Source organism: Panthera tigris, chromosome D2 (genome assembly GCF_018350195.1).
Source record: "Panthera tigris isolate Pti1 chromosome D2, P.tigris_Pti1_mat1.1, whole genome shotgun sequence".
Classification (NCBI taxonomy): Eukaryota; Metazoa; Chordata; class Mammalia; order Carnivora; family Felidae; genus Panthera; species Panthera tigris.
The window spans coordinates 58,162,864-58,182,832 of record NC_056670.1 but is presented as its reverse complement, the minus strand read 5'-3'; the positions used below and the strand labels follow the sequence as shown (position 1 = coordinate 58,182,832).

The window sequence follows — 19,969 nt, the reverse complement described above, 5'->3', positions numbered from 1 at the left end:
TTAGGAAGGAGTAGTTGTCTTTTGAGTTTCAAAAACTTGAAGGCACAGAGTTTCCAACAGAGGAGTAGTATTGACATATAAAGGAATTATAATTATACACTCGCTGGCAGAAGCACCCCAGCTTTTCAAGGTTCTTTGTCATTTAGTTGGCACTCTCCTGCCCAAGGAGAGGGCTTCTAGAAAATAACAGCTAAGTTCCATTAAATAGTAATTAGGACCAAAGAAGGAGCTCAGTAGCATATGATGGCCTAGATGGCAATCACCTGGGGAGGTAGGCACACAAAGCAACTGCTGACTTCTTGTTACTGCTCTGAGCTGGGAAGGTCTTCCAGCAGTTCAAAAGAGAGGACTTAATATTCAGTCTCTACTATAAATATTGGAATGGATAAAATCAGGTTATTACCCAAGCTCATGATGATGGTGGTGATTAATAATTATTACAGTTATGCTTCTTTAATAATAATAATATATTATGCCCCACCTAAGCCAGCTTACATTAAAGGCACCTGAGCCAGCTCAAAGGCACCTGAGCCAGCTTACATTAAAAAGCACAGGACACGGGAGTGCCTGGGTGTCTCAGTCAGTTAAGCATCCAGCTCTTGATTTCGGCTCAGTCATGATCTCATGGTTGTGGGATTGAGCCCTTCGTTGGGCTCTGCACTGATAGTGTGGAGCCTGCTTAGGATTCTCTCTCTCCCTTTCTCTCTGCCCCTCTCCCACTTGCACTCTCTCTGCCTCTCTCAAAATAAATAAATAAACAGTTTCTCAAAAGCACAGATGCAATAAAATATAGCCCATTAGAACTATAATTTTTTTTAATTAAAAAAAATTTTTTTAACGTTTATTTATTTTTGAGATAGACAGAGCATGAACAGGGGAGGGGCAGAGAGAGAGGGAGACACAGAATCTGAAATGGGCTCTAGGCTCTGAGCTGTCAGCACAGAGCCTGACGTGGGGCTCGAACTCATGAACCGTGAGATCATGACCTGAGCCGAAGTCAGATGCTTAACCGACTGAGCCACCCAGGTGCCCCTAGAACTATAATTTAAAAAATTGACAAAAGAAATGGGAAAACATAGGGGGGAAGACACCTTGTACCAGAAAACTTAAGATGAACAAAAGTACTGCAAATAAGAACAAAGCCTGAGATTCCTGGCACCCAAAGCAAGAAGAAAACATAAACAGGCTGTGCAGTTCTCACTGGTAAGAAAAAGCACACCAGTTAATAAGGAGACCCTAGTTCTGGGAAGAATTGGCTTTGTTGGGTTTTATATGAGACATGGAATATCGTAATGGATAAAAGCAATGTTAAAGACTGAAGCTACTCTTCTTTTGGCTGTCTTTTATATCTGCCTCCTTTAAAATCCATATTAAATTCCATTCTTACATAATTTTTAGGAGTAGCGATATACTCTACAGACATATGTACACATTTGTGTATGTATATATGTGTATAGGCATATATATCCATATATATATATATATATATATATATATATATATGCTTATACATACACACATATATGTGTGTGTAAATTTTTATTGTATTCTAGAGACCTGGATTTACCCAGAAATAAAGCTTGGAGAGCCTTGAGGAATTAATTGTAGGTATGTTCCTAGAATATCATCAACAGTCGCTTTAGTCAGTAAGCCTCCTTTAATACAGGGTGATTAATGTATTTTAATTAATGTAGATTTGGCACAAATAAGCTAAAGTCATTGGCTGCTCTCCAGAGATGTTCCAACAGTAGCAGAAGCCTTTCTACCTCTATTTTCTTGGAAATAATGCCATCTTTTTGAAAATGTCATCATTTCCACATAAGTAAGGATCATGTTACAAGGGAATAAAATGCAGCAAAACTGGCTTAAACCATATGGGATTTATTGTCTAGGTAATGAAAGTCCAAAGGAGGGTAGGGTTCAGGGATGACCCATCCAGTGACTTAATCATCAAAGACCTGTCTATTTCTATTATTCAATTCTGCCAGCTGCACAGATTCATCTTAGGGCTGAATCCTCTGGGACTTTCTCATTCATATCTATTATAAGAGAGAAGGTCTTATAAAAGACTCCAGAAGTCTCTCTTCATGACTTCTTTTTTTTTAAGTTTATTTATTTATTTTGAGAGAGAGAGAGCCGAGTGGGGGGAGGAGCAGAGAGAGAGAATGAGAGAGAGAATCCCAAGCAGGCTCCATGCTGTCATCACAGAGCCCAACGTGGGGCTTGATCCCATGAACCATGAGATCATGAGTTGAGTTGAAATCCAGAGTTGGCTGCTCAACCGAGCCACCGAGATGCCCCTCTTTGTGATTTCTTGACCTGAAATGTGTTACATGCTCATCCCTTAACCTGTAATGGGGCCAAGGAAGGGGTATTCATGGATTAGTTTAGGTCTAAGCTTCCCACCCAAATCCAAGAGCCAGGGTTGAATTCAGCTTCTAGCAACATTCATGAGATGATCCACAGAGGTGTGATATCTCAAATAAAATCATGGTATTAACCAAGAGAAGATCTTAAGGAAGCAGTCACAAAGTCTAGTACAGCATCCAGCACCTGGAAATTTTAACCTATGACTTGGAAACAAATAGGAGGAAAGATTTTTAAAAATAATTTTATGATTTTTATGTTGTATTATTATTATAGCATTAATTGAACTCCATGGGAATGAAGAGAAATAAAATCCACCTATTACACTACTCATTCATTGAAAAGTCCATTTTTCCTTCAAGTTTTTACATACCTAGTATTTTTGTAAAGTATTTAATTGTCATGATGACAAAGAAACAATTTTGCATTCTATCTTTATTACCATTTCAATGGCTTTGTAACACTCCAACAAGTGACTCGATCATGTCATAGTTTACGTCAATATTGCCTCTTTGTAGGATATTGAAGTTGTTTACAATCTTTTGATACTATAAATAACCCAGGTAACATTTTTGTACATGTGAGTTTTTCCTTCTTTGGGCTCACCTATGTCAAAGTATGACTCTTCATACAGATTTATATACAATTATCTGCTATTGTTTATACTAGAATGAAGGACTTTGGAGCTTCTTTTAAGATGGTGATGTTTTGAGTTTACTAATAGCTTTTTGCAATTCACCTCCTAACTCAGATATTGGACTCTTTAAATAGAGTTTTCTTATAAGGGCACCTTATAAACTTGCATAATACTAAACATTTGGCTTGATTTTTGGAAGGAGAGTTAGAGTCCCTAATCAGAAGGATTTGAGTGGTAGAGGATATATTAGTGTAATGTAGAGTGATGGCTAAATTCATGGTCTTTGGAGTAAGGCAGACCTGGGTTTGAATAGAAGTTCTACTCACTTGCTGTATGATCTTTGGACAAGTTATTTAACAGCATAAAATGCAGATGGTAGTTCCTACTTTCTGAGGTTTTTTTTAGGCTTATGGGAGACAATGTGTGCAAAGCCCAGTGCATAATGTGTCAGTAATGGCGGTTATTATTATTTAGCAACTGTGAATTTGATCTGAGGCCAAGGTTAAAAGGCATGATATAGTGTATGCAAGAGAACTTAGTTTTGTCCAAGAAGGGGGAAAAAAAATCACTCTGTGCTGGATGGTGAGCCACCACCTGGTCTCTGAATCTTCATAGCATTCTCAAGCAGTCATTGTCCAGTGTCTGAAAATGTCCTGAAGTGAGGCCCTCACTATATCAAAAAGGAAGTAACGTACTGACATATGGACATTCAATATACTTACTCAAATTCTGTCTGATTCCTTCCAGCTCCGACCCATTCCCTTGTCTAGTGTTGCCTTTTGAAACAAACAGAGCAATTCGACTCCTTCACTGGATCTTAAAAGAAGGAACCAGGAAGGCTGCTTGCAGGAGCCCACACCACGTGATCCTCAGTAGGCAGTCCTCACAGACACTGCTGGAGATGAAATGGGTGTGGGTGAAATGATCCATTTCATAATTTGAAAGCACTAGTAGCTAGGATGTTCTGCCTTTTATGGAGCTTACATTTTCCCTCCTGTTACTTCTACGCCTTGAATATAGATAGGTCCTAGGAGCAGAAAAGAATTAGTTTACTAGGGAAGCAGATAGATTTGCATTTGAATCCTGGCTCCATGGGCCAGTTATTTCAGCTATCTGACACTGGAAAATGGGGATAATAATAGCACCAAATACGTAGTGCTATTGTGGAATTAAACGCAATAGGTGTGTCAAAACTTAGCATAGGGCATATAATGGATGTTTTCAGGTAGTAAATAGCTGGTCTTTTATTTCTCTTGATATGGAGAAGGATGGTGGTAAAATGGATATGCTGAGTCCCTGTCAGATTCTGAAATCTCTGAACCAGGTGTTCCACTTAGGCAAGCTGGTTCTTTAAAGGAAAGTCAAATGATTTACCTCAATGGTAATTAATGGGGTCAAGTGGGGGAAAGGAGACACAGGAAAGATCAACAAGTTGTTTTTAATCTTTTTCTCCTACAACATGCTGGAGGGATATGGTCCCCTCCAGTAACTACCAGTGGCTCCCTAGGGCAATGGATTCAGTGATTTTCCCTTGGTGGTGAGAAGGGGCTATTCTAAGAGGGCTGTATAGTTTGTCAAAGCTTTCATATCCCAAAGAGGTTCTGAGAGTCCTTTGGGAAAAATGTTATTTCTTCTTCCCCACTCCCAGTCTTTTTTTTTTTTTAATGTTTATTTATTTATTTTGAGAGAGAGAGAGCACAAGCAGAGGAGGGACAGAGAGACACACACACACAGAATCCGAAGCAGGCTCCAGGCTCTAAGCTATCAACTCAAACCCATGAACCATGAGATCATGACCTGAGCTGAAAGTTGGGTGCTTAACTAACTGAGCCACTCAGGTACCCTGTACTTCCAGTCTTGAGAATCACAGAAACAGACAATAGGAAACCCCCTGCCTTCTTGACGACGCTATCAAAGACAAATGGGATTATATAGCAAAAGGTCATGGCAGTGGTTCTAGCGCAGTCCCAGAACCAGTAGCACCAGCAATACGTGGGAATGTATTGGAAATGAAAATTATTGAGCCCCGGGGCACCTGTGTGGCTCAGTCAGTTAAACATCCGATTCTTGATTTAGGCTCAGGTCATGATCTTACAGATGGTAAGATCAAGCCCCGTGTCAGGCTCCGCACTGTTAGCACAGGGCCTGCTTCGGATTCTCTCTCTTTCTCTCTGCCCCTTTCTTGCTCACACAAACACACACACTCTTTCTCAAAATAAATAAATAAAAATTAAAAAAAGAAAATTCTCATGCCCCATATAGACCTACATCAATCTCTGTTTTAATAAGCCTTCTAAGTAATTCTGATGCATGCTGCAGTTTCCATATCATATTATGAGACATAGGAGCTGAAATCATCACTCAATCTAGCAATCCTGGGCTTCTCCTGCCCTGCTTTTGGGTTTAGATTGCCGCAACCTCTAAGCCTCGTATTCATCTGGTGTTCTGGACGGTTGACATGTTAGGAAAATTGATTTCTACCATCATTTCTACCATCACATTGTGTAAGGGTTGCTGACTTTACTTGCTCCATACATCAGCCAAGGACTGGCTTTGTTTCTCTTACCTGAGACTTTATGAATTTATTCCTCTCTTTGGACTAAATATTCTAGCCTCTTTCCATCTATTAAATAGGAATTATCCTTGACTATTTTATGATATTGCTGGTATGTGTCAAATACAGAGCCATAACACCTTATTTAGTTTGAAAATTATTCATTTCTTTCATTCTACTCTACATGGCAATTTCCCCCCCACTTTTGGTTCAGCCCAACAAACACTTATTGAAAAACTATTAAATACCAGGCACCATGCTAAATGAATGAGTCATAGTCCTTGTCCCCTCAGGAGCATATAGTGGGATGACTAGAACTGGTTGTTAAGCACCCACTGTGTTCAATGCATTCTAAAGACATCATCTTTTATCTTCATAATATTACAAGAAAGACATTGTATTCCCCCATTCAGATGAGGAATCTGAGACTCAGAGCCCAAGTCTATACTGTAAGTGACAGAGCTAGGATTTGAACCTAGGTCAATCTGGCTTCAAAGCTCATGCTTATTCTACAAGTTCATTCTGAGTGCATACATGATCAGGGTAGGTCAGCATACTATTAAAAGATTCTATTCTGATGGAACTGGAGGGTATTATGCTAAGCGAAATTACTCAGTTACAGAAAGACAAATATCATATGACTTCACTCATATGAGGACTTTAATATACAAAACAGATAAACATAGGGGAAGGGAAGCAAAAATAATATAAAAACAGGGAGGGGGACAAAACATAAGAGACTCAAATATGGAGAACAGAGGGTTGCTGGAGGGGTTGTGGAAGGGGGGGATGGGCTAAATGGGTAAGGGGCATTAAGGAATTTGCTCCTGAAATCATTGTTGCACTATATGCTAACTAACTTGGATGTAAATTTAAAAATTAAATTAAAAAAAAAAAGAAAAAAGATTCTATCCTGTATAATTCAATTTTAAATGTTAAAGATGTACTAAAGAAAGTTCATTCTGGGACATCTTTCTCAATAGAAGTTTTTAAGGATAGAAGCCAATGACCATGTGTTTCACACATGTTGGACTTTGAGTAATGTTTGTTTAATGAATATAAAATGTGTCTTTAGAATAATCAGGGTGATAGACTGATAATATGTTCTACCAAGTATCGATTTGGGCTTTCAAAATAGTAAGCTGAATTTCATAGAGGTGGGTGGGTAAACACCCCTTATCTCCTGAGACAAAGTACAAAATTTGCTGAAGTAAGAAGTAACAAGGGAGAGAAGGTATTTGGGTGGGGAGAAGGTAGTGAATAGGCAGCAAACAAAGCTTAAACCTTAATTTAGAAGATTTTTATTATGTATTTACTTATTTTATAAATATTTATTTACTGAGAGAGCGAGTGTGTGTGTGTGTGTGTGTGTGTTTGAGAGAGAGAGAGAGAGAGAGAGAAGGGGAGAGGCAGAGAGAGAGGGAGAGAGAATCCCAAGCAAACTCCATGCTGAGCGTGGGCAAGGTCATGACCTGAGCAGAAATCAAGAGTCAGATGCTCAACCACCCAGGTGCCCCCAAGAGGTTTTTTAACAACTTCTTGGTCTTTTTTGTTTGCATGTACTTCAATTAAAAAGTTACAAAGAATACTGTTTCTGAGTATCGGTGGGCATTTGACCAGGTAAAACCATTTTTCTCAAAATACATAGTCTTTACTATCTTGGATAATAATCAGAAATGCTACATCTCCATATGGGGTTGACAACCAGTTCAGAGCAATGTTAATTCTGAGTAGTAATTCTGAGTAGGATTGGAGAATTGGAGAGAAAAAGATACAGCAAGAGCACCACCTAGTGGCCATCTAGAAGTTATATCAATTTAATCAGCCTATGGCATTAGGAAAAGTTCAGCTTACTGATCATTCTTACTCTGTGGTTGGGTTCTCAGCAGACAGAAGCTTCACTTCCAACCCATTTTCCAAGTCCTAAAAAGCTGAGTATGAGTCCTCCAGATACTAAGGGAAGATGATCACAGATTTGAATTAGAGAGGAGTCAAGTTGTTTCTTGGACTTAAAAAGAGCAGAATGAGGGAATGTGAAGCCATAATGCTTCCTTCTTTGCAGATTTCTCCCCTGGAAAGATGTGATGTTGCTTGTGCCTATTTTAGGATCACTCACCAGTCCCTCTTTCCTACAAGACTATGGATGAGCTCCAGGGGTGGTAGGAGCAAGTACGGCCCAAAATTTGAAAAAGAAAATTCTTAAAGAGAAGTGCCCATAAGAGACTGAAAAATCCTACTTTAATTTTTTGATGTAATTACAGACTTACAGAAAAGCTGCAAGAATAATACAAAGAATTCTTATATATACATTTCACTCATATTTCCCAAATGTGTACATTTTACCATGCTTGCATTTCCTTATTGTTCTCTCTCCCAATCTCTCTTTCTCTTTCTCTAGACACACACACACACACACACACACACACACACACACACACACTATTTGAGAATAAATTGCAGACATAATGCCCTGTTGCTCCTAAATACTTTAATATGTAATTCTAAAAACAAGGACATTCTCTTATGAAAGAAAATTATCATTGATTCAGTACTATCATCTAATGAACAGACTTTATTACAATCTCACCAATTGTTTCACTAATAGCCTTTATAGTACAAGAAAATAAATTATTGTCCAGGATTTAATCCTCGCTAAATGCACATGTTACATTTAGTTTTTATGTTTCTTTATTCTTTTTTTTCCCAATATATGAAATTTATTGTCAAATTGGTTTCCATACAACACCCAGTGCTCATCCCAAAAGGTGCCCTCCTCAATACCCATCACCCACCCTCCCCTCCCTCCCACCCCCCCTCAACCCTCAGTTTGTTCTCAGTTTTCAAGAGTCTCTTATGCTTTGGCTCTCTCCCACTCTAACCTCTTTTTTTTTTTTCCTTCCCCTCCCCCATGGGTTTCTGTTAAGTTTCTCAGGATCCACATAAGAGTGAAAACATATGATATCTGTCTTTCTCTGTATGGCTTATTTCACTTAGCATCACACTCTCCAGTTCCATCCACGTTGCTACAAAGGGCCATATTTCGTTCTTTCTCATTGCCATGTAGTACTCCATTGTGTATATAAACCACAATTTCTTTATCCATTCATCAGTTGATGGACATTTAGGCTCTTTCCATAATTTGGCTATTGTTGAGAGTGCTGCTATAAACATTGGGGTACAAGTGCCCCTATGCATCAGTACTCCTGTATCCCTTGGGTAAATTCCTAGCAGTGCTATTGCTGGGTCATAGGGTAGGTCTATTTTCAATTTTCTGAGGAACCTCCACACTGTTTTCCAGAGTGGCTGCACCAATTTGCATTCCCACCAACAGTGCAAGAGGGTTCCCATTTCTCCACATCCTCTCCAGCATCTATAGTCTCCTGATTTGTTCATTTTGGCCACTCTGATTGGCGTGAGGTGATATCTGAATGTGGTTTTGATTTGTATTTCCCTGATGAGGAGCAACGTTGAGCATCTTTTCATGTGCCTGTTGGCCATCCGGATGTCTTCTTTAGAGAAGTGTCTATTCATGTTTTCTGCCCATTTCTTCACTGGGTTATTTGTTTTTCAGGTGTGGAGTTTGGTGAGCTCCTTATAGATTTTGGATACTAGCCCTTTGTCCGATATGTCATTTGCAAATATCTTTTCCCATTCCGTTGGTTGCCTTTTAGTTTTGTTGGTTGTTTCCTTTGCCGTGCAGAAGCTTTTTATCTTCATAAGGTCCCAGTAATTCATTTTTGCTTTTAATTCCCTTGCCTTTGGGGAAGTGTCGAGTAAGAGATTGCTATGGCTGAGGTCAGAAAGGTCTTTTCCTGCTTTCTCCTCTAGGGTTTTGATGGTTTCCTGTCTCACATTCAGGTCCTTTATCCATTTTGAGTTTATTTTTGTGAATGGTGTGAGAAAGTGGTCTAGTTTCAACCTTCTGCATGTTGCTGTCCAGTTCTCCCAGCACCATTTGTTAAAGAGACTGTCTTTTTTCCAATGGATGTTCTTTCCTGCTTTGTCAAAGATTAGTTGGCCATACTTTTGTGGGTCTAGTTCTGGGGTTTGTATTCTATTCCATTGGTCTATGTGTCTGTTTTTGTGCCATTCTTTTTTTTTTTTTTTTTTTAATATGGAACAACTCTTTAGTTTTTCTTTATCCTGCATGACTTGGCTAAAAAATTAAGTAACAATAAAGTATAATACTAACAAATTAAAAACTATAAAAACAAGAATCCATAAGTTCATGCTGATATATATAAATGAATAAATAAACGAGGAAGAAAGATAAGTTCTTCCTAGAGAGAATGCTAACTAACAAATGCAGAAGGAATGATGGAATGGGAAAATCAAATCTTGACAACTTTAGTAGTAATAATCAGGCAAAAGTCATTAAAGGATATTAAAACTAGTAGTTGAAAGATTGATGAGTAAAAGGATATTTACATAGTTTCAAAGTGTTTCCCCACAAAATACATATTAATTACAAAGAGAAAAATAATTTTACATTGAAGATAGCTGGAAGATACTGCCTTAACAAGGAATGAAAGTTAGCATCACCAGTAATGATACAATTAGACAATATATGCCTCCTGATAGGAAACTCTGAGAAGAACACACATATCTTCTTTGGTATGCTTTGCCCAATGTTTAACCTGAATTTTTAAACACAAGGAAACGTCAGGCAAATCTAGACTGAGGGACAATCTATAAAATAAATAGCTTATACTCGTCAAATGTTATCTTTTAGCTAGAAAACTTGTAGCTTCCCTTGAGAACCCTACTTTAGACTGGGTGTATTTGGTTGGTGGTTAAGGGAGATTCAGTTTCAAGGCAAAAGCCTGGTCTTTTTCTGATGGGTATGCTCTGAGTCCTTCCCTCATGAGATAACTGTGCCCCGCCAGGATGCCCTGGGGCCAGAGGTGCCATGCCTACCTCCCACTCCCATGGCTGTGGAGTCACTGACTCCAAGGTCCAGGACACCAATCTCCATGTAAGGTGTTTGGCCAGGGCCTTGGACTACTCTAGAATTAAAAGGTACTTTTCCAAAGGCATAAATATAGGACAAAGGAAAGGAAGCACTGCCTGATGCAGAAGGTGGAAATATCTTGGCTCTGGGGAATAAGAACTAGGAAGTTAGCTGGTTTGGGAAGAAAAAAGTGGATTTTCAGAATGACAATCTAAAAAACTATTTCTGAGTGGAGTTCAGTCTTTCTAAGGTAAGTTGGGAGGAGAGGAAGAGACCTTATAGTCATAACTCTTCCCTAATAAATTCCCTGGTTCCCCCAATGCCACTATTGCCATGGGATCCCATCTAGATAGCATCTCTGTCCCCAGGGCAATGGGCTTTCCTATCTTCTCTGGGGAATGGATATGGGAACAGTGAGCAGGACACAGCTTCTTGGGTTGGTTTCTAGTGACCTACGGAATGACAAGCTCCAGTGCCTATTATTACACCAAAGTGATGTCTGAGCTCTTCTTACATACCCCGTCAGACACCGGAGTCTCCTTCCAGGCCATCAGCAGCATGGCGGACTTCTGGGATGTGAGTATGAGATACCCTCTACCTCTCCTTTCTCCTTCTCAATGGCCTGAAGCATGAAGCCACAGGCCAGGATTCAGGGATGTCAGACAGTGGACCAGGCCATATCCAGAGACCAGATTATTCTAGAATCAGGCCAAGTCAAAGGGTCAGGCAAGAATCAATGGGTCAGAGTAGAGTTTAGGTAGAGATAGATGAGAAATTGGGATGATGACCAGAGAGTCAAGCTATACTAGTTAGTTAAACTAGTATTGGGAGTTATAGGTAAGGCTGAACTTCAAAATGCATCTCAAACAAAAAGTAGGGCCACGTCAGGTCAAGAAGTGGTCAAAGTTCATGGGTCAGCTGAGGGATCCAACAGAAGTAGACTAGAGATAAGCCAGGGGGTCAAGGAGTGATGGCAAAGGTCATTCCAAGAGTAAAGGTCAAGATGAGGTTAGGTTAGGCCCAACCCAGCTCGTGGTCTAGTTTGCCCAGGGCCCACTACTGGACAGTTTGTATTGGACCAAGTGGTACAACAACCAGAGCCTGGGCCATGGCTCCCACTCCTTCATCTACTATGAGAACCTGCTGCTGGGGGTTCCAAGGCTACGGCAGCTGAGGGTCCGCAATGACTCCTGCGTGGTGCATGAAGACTTCCGTGAGGACATTTTGAGCTGCTACGACGTCTACTCTCCAGACAAAGAAGAACAGCTCCCCTTTGGGCCTCTCAATGGCACAGCGTGAGTGAATCCCCCCACCAATGTTGCTAGGCTTGCTTCTCTGAGCCTGACACCATCCCAAGGGTTGGAACGATTTCCACTTCGTCTTAAAGAGCCTTGGGGGGATCTGGGGGAGGGACAGGGGAAGCATCTCTCTGAGTCCCATCTGTGACTGTTAGGAGGTCTTGGTTTGGGTCACTCAGGAACAGAGAAGATACATTAGCAAACAAGACCATAGCCTCTGGACTTGTTTCCACACACAGGTCATGGTCACATTTGCACTACCCTGGGGACAGTCCTGGCAGAGAAAGCATTCTTTCTTGTCCAGGTGTTCTTATGGGTATGGAGAATAGCTGAAGCACTGGTACTGCCACACAAGTCATAATTGGAAGAGTCTGACCCTTAGAACTGTAGGGGAAGAAACAAGGGGTTAAGGGTCAATGGAGAATTAGGAAAGAAAGGGGGAAAGGATGGACAGGATGTGAAGGGGAAGGAAGGAAGAGCACAGGGAGGAAAGTTTGTGGATGGAACAGAGAATCATGAGACAAAGCAGCCAGGTGCACAACCACAAGGGCAGAAAGGGTCTTTTCTGTATTATATGAGCCAGGTGTTTCCCTAGTGGGGACTCCTCAGTCTGAGATCAAAAGTGGGGCATGGGTTTGTCATCCATAGTTTTGGGTGACATCATGAGAAATCAGGACATTTATATTTGAGTTTTAGTTTGGCCACTAACTAGCTGGATTATCTTAGACATTTCTGAGTCTTAGGTTCCTCATCTTCAAAATGTGGATAATATTTACCCTCCATTCTCAAATAGTTGTTAGTATCAAACAAGATGATATGTGTGGAATATATATTATACATGATATGTATATATAATATATATGAAACTGTAATGCCCAGACAATCATCAAGTGTTGCCATTGCCTCAGGAGATCAGCTTTTGGACTGGCTCAGACCTCTCTGCTCAGATGGCTTCTTCTGTGACAGGTGGACATACCACTCGCAGGATGAGCTGGGGGGCTCCTCTCACTGGGGCCGGCTGACAAGCTACAGTGGAGGTGGCTACTATCTGGACCTTCCAGGGTCCCGACAGGCCAGTGCAGAGGCACTCCAGGACCTTCAGGAGGGCCTGTGGCTAGACAGGGGCACTCGGGTGGTCTTCATTGACTTCTCAGTCTACAATGCCAACATCAACCTTTTCTGTGTACTGAGGTGGGTCTCCTTTCCCTGTCTTACCTCCATCCATGGTTCCTGGTTCCCTTCTCTGCTTAAGACCTTTCCTTAAATGTGTACCCTGTGGTGGGCGTGGAGAAGAGGGGATTGGAGGAACTATCCTAGCCCAGGCCTCACCAGGTATCTCCCCTTCCTCCCACAGACTGGTGGTGGAGTTTCCAGCTACAGGAGGTGCCATCCCATCTTGGCAAATCCGCACAGTTAAGCTGATCCGCTATGTCAGTAACTGGGACTTCTTTATCATTGTCTGTGAAATCATCTTCTGCATCTTCATCTTCTACTATGTGGTAGAAGAGATACTGGAGCTCCACATCCACCAGTTTCGTTACCTCAGAAGCATCTGGAACATTCTGGACCTGGTGGTCATCTTGGTGAGGGACAGATATCTTATACTTGGGATATATTAGGAGGAGGACGGGGATCTACCCTGATAGGGGCTCCAAGTTCTTCCTTTTGGAGTCTCGAGTCCTCCTTATGATTTCCAGTCAAATCACTGTGTGACAACTCCCAGAGCCAGAGGCTGATGTTCCCCTGGCTCAGCCCCTGGAAAAACCCTGTCTCCCACATTCCCTCCCACCCTGACCTGTGAGAGGTTCACTTGATATTCTTTTCCTCTTCTGTCTTTTGCCTTTATTATCTGTCCCTTTGAAACTCCTACCTTTTCTCTTCTCTTCTATTAAAATAGCCTGCCTCTTCATCTTCATCTTCTTCCTATTAACAGGACACAATTTCTTGACCAAGACTAGGAAGTGATGGGAGAAATAAAATTACTTGGCTCCAATTCTCCATGGTCCTTTAAAACCTACCTATTTACCATTGGTCCCAAAGCCTTGTTTCAGGATTTAAGATACTCCCCAATCATCCTATTCACTTCCATTTGAAGCTTAGATAGTCAACAGCTCAGAAGAGAAGGATTTTTTTTCCCACCTGACTTACCTACCCCAGCTCTCCCCTAGGACCTTATCATTGAACTTCCCTTGAGAGCCTGACTTCTCTGACACCTCTGACCCCTGTGATGACAGCTCTCTATTGTGGCTGTGGGCTTCCACATATTCCGAACCCTTGAGGTGAACCGGCTGATGGGGAAGCTCCTGCAGCAGCCAAACACGTATGCTGACTTCGAGTTCCTCGCCTTCTGGCAGACACAGTACAACAACATGAATGCTGTGAACCTTTTCTTTGCCTGGATCAAGGTACCTTGGGACCCCTCATCCCCAACAACACCTCAAAGCACTCATTCTCCCTTGTTTAGCACTTGTGTCATTTTCCTTGTCTGGTTTGACAACTCCAGTGGCCTCCATAAGTCCCTGGAGTACACTATTCAAAGATTTTCTCTTTTCTTCCTTTACTGTTTGATTCCACATGGCCTTTGCAGATATTCAAGTACATCAGCTTCAACAAAACCATGACTCAGCTCTCCTCCACGCTGGCCCGCTGTGCCAAGGACATCCTGGGTTTTGCTGTCATGTTCTTCATTGTTTTCTTCGCCTATGCCCAACTCGGCTACCTGCTTTTTGGGACCCAAGTGGAAAACTTCAGCACTTTCATCAAGTGCATGTGTGTGTCCTGCCCTCTTCACTCCCTCCTGGACCCTCTCCCTCCCGCTCTGTGGGTGTGTGTATCCTTGGGGAAGCTAAGTGCATGTGTACAGGTGTGTCTGTGCTTAAAACATCTGTGTGAGAATCTCTGGTGGATGGGTTCAAGTATCTACGCACCTCACTATGTCTCTATCAGGTTGGGCTGGAGGTACAAGAGAGGTCTGTCTGCGTTCACTGAAGAATGGTAGTTAGGAAAGTGGTTTGGGGGTATGAATAGGTGACAGGGTTATGGTTAGGCCCTAGGTGAAGCACAGACCCTGGTCTCTCAGTTTCACTCAGTTCCGGATCATCCTTGGGGACTTTGACTACAACGCTATTGACAATGCCAACCGCATCCTGGGACCTGCCTACTTTGTCACCTATGTCTTCTTTGTCTTCTTCGTGCTCCTGGTGAGGGTCCCTCTGGAAGGTGGGAATTGGGAGCCTGAGGGGTGGAGACATAAAGGACCTACAGCATGAGGTTTTGATCCCCCCATATTCTGTACTCAGTATTAAAATGGGTATCTCAAATCAGGGATGGACAGTGAAGTGGGGGGGGGGGCTTCTGGATCACCCGAGAATTGGCTAATGTGCTCAGCATGGCCAGCACAGTCAGGCAGTTTGCAGAGTATAAGAGAATCTTCAGGCTCTCTCAGTAAAACCAAACCCCTATTCTCTAAGAATGGAAAGGGAGAGAAAAGTGCCCCATGAAGAGAAGTAGTTGAACCTGAAATCTTCTACATCTATTCTCCCCTTCCTCTAGGAATTTCTGGCTATTTCTATTACCATTGCTTTATATTCTCTTTCTCTCTGCCAACTATGAAAGATCTGGGATTAATTTTTATTGACAAGGCCAGCAAGTTTCTTTATTTGATCATGGTTAGGGATAGATGGGTTGGACTGGGGTTAGATGGTAAAGACAACAAAACTGTACTCTCAGTGATTGGTAGGCCCTTATATGGAAGCAAACTCTGGTATATGATGGCTATCTTTGCAGTCAGGTTACTACAGCAACTGAGTGAAGATAGCAGGTGGGTGAGGAAGCTTGATCCATCCCTAACAGGATTGTGCTAAATGGGGGTCTTTGGAACCATGAGATGCTGGGGTTATTGGCCTGCCGAGCTGAGATTGAAAGCATTGGCCCTTTTAGAACATATGTCTGGGACTCTAATAGGGTTAGTGGGCTCAATGCTGTTAGTGAGTCTGGGCGTGAGGACTTAAGTCCCCACTTTATCTCCAGAACATGTTCCTGGCCATTATCAATGATACATATTCAGAGGTCAAGGAAGAGTTAGCTGGACAGAAGGATGAGCTGCAACTTTCTGACCTCCTGAAACAGGTAACCACCCATTCCCTTTGAGTGATACGTCTGTGTCAGGGCCCAAGTCCAAGGCTCTGTGTCCTGGTCTGTTCCTGACTGGTGTAGGGCCCTGTGCCCTTGTGTGCCTTTGACCTATCCCTGGAAGCCTGGCATCCAGTGGGTGGGGGAGGGGGCAAGGAATGATGAGAAGGCTGTAGGAACCATACCTGTTTCCTTTCTCCTTCCAGGGCTACAACAAGACCCTACTGAGGCTGCGTTTGAGGAAGGAGCGAGTTTCAGATGTACAGAAGGTCCTGCAGGGTGGAGAGCAGGAGATCCAATTTGAGGATTTCACCAACACCTTGAGGGAGTGAGCAACCAGAGATCCAACCTTCTCTGACATTGGTCTATAAGTCCTTGACCCTCAACCATATACCTTTTGCCTAAAAACTTCTGATCTTGGCCTATGGACCTCTGACTTTGACTTTCAGCTTTTGACTTTGACCTATAGGTCTCTGATTCTGACCTTCAGAATTGTGCCCTTGGTTTAAAGGTCTCCGACCACATTCTGTAACATTCTGGACCTTGTTGAACAATTATTAGGACTAATGTAATAATATAATTTCCTATTCATTGCATACATTTCTCACTCCCACATAACTCTGTAGTTGGTTCTTTGCTCCACCACAAACACTAGCCTATTCCTTTAGCCTCCTTGCCTCCTAGTTAAACATGTTAACAAACACTGAACAAATACATCGTGAGCACCAGCTGTGGGCCAGGCCCTGAGCAGGGCACACAATTAAATGAGACAAAGTCTTTTTCCTCCAGGAGCTCATACACATATTCAGCAAATAAACTGAATCACAGAACAACTTCAACAACAGAAGTGACAAGAAGAGAGGGAGCACAAAAAAAAAGAAAGTATTCAATTCTATATTTGAGTTTAAGGGAAGACCTCCTGGAAGAGGTGGTGTATAAATAGGGTTTTGGAGGATGGATAGCTTACATGTAGACAAGCAGAGGAAGTCCACTCCAAGAAGAGATGAAAGCATATACAAAGGCACAGACGTTTTAAGTTGAGCAACATATACAGGAATAATAAGTTGCTAAGCTATCAAATAAAAGTGGGGCATAGCAAGAAATGAGGCCAGGGGAATGAGCCAGGACCACCCTGGGAAAGGCCTTGAATACCATCATTCAATCCAAAGAATAGGGTGCCCAGAAGGGATTTTAAGCAGGGGAGGGGTACAGTTAGACCTGCACTTTAGAAAGATAAATTACTCTAGTTGCATTATACAGGATGGATTTCAGGGGGTAGGGAGTGAAGAAGAAGCCAGCAGGGTGGGGGTGGAGGGACAGATTATTTAGAGGCAGAGATTTTGCAATAATTCCTATAGAACATCATGAGGGCCTGAATCTAGTCAGCAGGAGTCAGAGAAGGAAGAAATAGATTAAAGCAATTTCTTGGGAGTAAAATTGCTAGACCTTGGCGATCCTGGCTTTCCCATGTGGTCCCCTTCTTTCCCAGAGAACAAGAGTTGTAGAGTCTGGAAAAAAGTAGGAAGTCCCTAATTGAGAGATCACGGCCACAAAAGGCCAGAAGTCATTTCATCCATCATACTGTTCTCCTCAGACTGGGGCACGCAGAGCATGAGATCACTGAGCTCACAGCCGCCTTCACCAGGTTTGACCAAGATGGGAATCACATCCTGGACAAGAAAGAACAGGAACAAATGCAACAGGACCTCGAGGAGAAGAGGGTGAGCCCAGCTGGTTGGTGGACAGGCAGCGAAAGAAAAATGTTCACTCTCCCCTCCCTGAGAACATACTGAGAACACAGATCCAAACTGAAAATCCTTTGATAGATGTGCAGGAAAGTACTCTCTAGAATAGTCAATTCTCAAACTGCTGCACATTAGCATACGCTGGTAAGGTGGGGGTGGGGAGTCAAATAATCCTCATACTCAGGCCACATACCCTAGACAGAATCTCTGGGAGAGTGACGGGCCCGGGCATCAGTGCTTTAAAAAGACTCCCTAGGTGATTCCAATGCACAGCCAAAGTTGAGAACCACTGCTATAAAACACAGTCTTAGAGGGAAAGGATCAATTGCCCAAGAATCTCTGACAATTCCTTGTGAGGACTTGCCGTCTCCCTGGGATTTTCAAACTCAGATCCTTAGCTCCCCCAGTTGTGCCTGCTTCGTCCCTATCCGCTGTAGACCAAAAATTCAGGGGCAGGAGAGAAAGTGGCAGGAATCCTGGTACTGTTCTTCCTTTCCCAGATTCAGTTGGATTCTAGGGAGGGTCTCATTAATCGAGGCTTCCAAGAGCTCATGTTTTGTTTCTTTGGGAGGTGATTCCCCAGAGGTTGGTCCAGCTATGTGTCCAAGCACCACCACACTTATCCTATTGTCTCTAGAGTTTGAGAGGGAAGGGGACTAGCATGAACTGGAGCCCAAGGGACTGGTCCGGAGGTCCTGTTAGAGCAGGTGATGAAATAGGAGCTGATGAATTCCCAGAGTCATCTTCTCCTCTCTGACTTCCTGATCAGGTGGCCCTCAACGCTGAGATTGAGAACCTGGGCCGGTCCATTGTGAGTAGCCCACCAGGCGAGTTGTGTCCAGAGCCTACCAGAGCAGGTGGCTGGGTTTCAGGAGAAGAATTCTACACGTATGTGCAACAAGGGCCCCAGGGCAAAGTGTGTTTATAATGTTCTCCTTGACCTTCTTTCCACAACTTTCTAATTCTCTGCCCTAACCCAGGAAGAACTTTGGCCCCGCTTTAACTCTCCCTAGAAGGCTGTGCCTTACCTTCCTTACTCTCATCCAGACACAGACCATTCTGTACCCCCTGCCCCTACAGCCACTTAGGCCCCCAGGCACATACTTCTGCTCCCTCGGTCTCTCTCAAATCCTACACAGACTCACAAGGAGAGTTCTGCATCTGGAGACTGTCCTGGAAGGAGTCATGTCCCAGGTAGATGCTGTGGGCTCAAAACTGAAGATGCTGGAAAGGAAGGGGCAGCTAGCTCTCTCCCCAGGCATGGTAAGTGGCCCTTCACCTGGGTCCCCTCGGCTCCCCCACACTTGAACTCTGCCATCTTTTCCACTCAGTGGGTGGAGGCAAAACATTTTGGAAAGAGCCTGTTTTCAGGCTCCTGGGGCAACATATTCATAGTAGTCACTCTATCAGTGGAAGTAAGGAGTGGAGGGAAGGCCTGAAGATGATTGCTCTGGCCTAAGGGCTGCCTTAGCCTCCAGGAGATGGTCTGAGGTTGGAGAATCAGATCCAGATTTTGTAGGTAAAAGGAAGTGGGATGCAAATTCCTCCTTCATATGACCTGTCCCTTTTTCTTCCAACAGGGGGATCAAGGTGCTTGGGAACACCTGCAGCCAGCCCCAGCTATGACTCCAGCCCCCTGAGGAGTCCAGGGTGGGCAGGAGAGTGGTGGGGCAGGGGTTCTAAAGCATCAGACAGTAGGCTCCTCTCTCACTGCCTCCGCAGAGACCTCCTCAGGACACGTCCTCTGTTCCTAGGGCAGCAGTTTCCACCACTGCTCCTGCCGAGTCCACCTTGTGTCGGGCCTTTTGAACCAGTGTTTCTGTGTAGAGCTTGCATCATGCCTAGGCTTGTGACTTAGTGTTTCTGTGTGCAGCCACGTAGCTCTGTGTAGCTCTGTGAAATAACACTTCCCACTGGGCCTCTCACTTGCTGTGCTCCTAGCTCTGCTGTGATGGAAAAAAAAAAAAAAGGCAATAATGAAAGGAAGGTGATGTTCCCTAAGTACCTGGCACCTGGATAGCCACAATTTGGGGAAAAAAATAGAAGGGAGCAGCATTATCTGAATGTCTTCGTATTTGCCAGTGAATCTTATCCTTTGTGCACCTAGAGATCTGAGGCTAGCACCCACAGGATTGTTGTCTTCTCCATAGTTTCCAGGAGAAAGAGAAGGGGAAGCCGTGGAAGAGAGGAGACTTTCTCAGGTACGGAGATTATAATGTTACAGAGGAGTTGGAGTGACCCCTCCTCTCAGGGCGAAGTCCATGAAGGCGCCTACTCCCAACATTC

At 43.0% G+C, this 19,969-nt stretch overlaps 1 protein-coding gene across 1 annotated transcript in view; it reads left to right on the top strand.

Moving 5' to 3' along the window:
- The window catches only part of PKD2L1 (polycystin 2 like 1, transient receptor potential cation channel), a 35,610-nt gene extending 16,255 nt beyond the window's left edge, over positions 1 to 19,355 (top strand). The window contains exons 4-16 of the mRNA XM_015536647.2: positions 10,958 to 11,085; positions 11,551 to 11,804; positions 12,774 to 12,998; positions 13,162 to 13,390; positions 14,042 to 14,212; positions 14,395 to 14,576; positions 14,887 to 15,007; positions 15,837 to 15,935; positions 16,145 to 16,266; positions 17,533 to 17,659; positions 18,453 to 18,571; positions 18,823 to 18,946; positions 19,264 to 19,355. Coding sequence (XP_015392133.1) covers positions 10,958 to 11,085; positions 11,551 to 11,804; positions 12,774 to 12,998; positions 13,162 to 13,390; positions 14,042 to 14,212; positions 14,395 to 14,576; positions 14,887 to 15,007; positions 15,837 to 15,935; positions 16,145 to 16,266; positions 17,533 to 17,659; positions 18,453 to 18,571; positions 18,823 to 18,946; positions 19,264 to 19,323 — 1,961 coding nt within the window. The 3' untranslated portion in view covers positions 19,324 to 19,355. The remainder of the gene's footprint in view (positions 1 to 10,957; positions 11,086 to 11,550; positions 11,805 to 12,773; positions 12,999 to 13,161; positions 13,391 to 14,041; positions 14,213 to 14,394; positions 14,577 to 14,886; positions 15,008 to 15,836; positions 15,936 to 16,144; positions 16,267 to 17,532; positions 17,660 to 18,452; positions 18,572 to 18,822; positions 18,947 to 19,263) is intronic.
- The last annotated feature ends 614 nt before the right edge of the window (positions 19,356 to 19,969 follow it).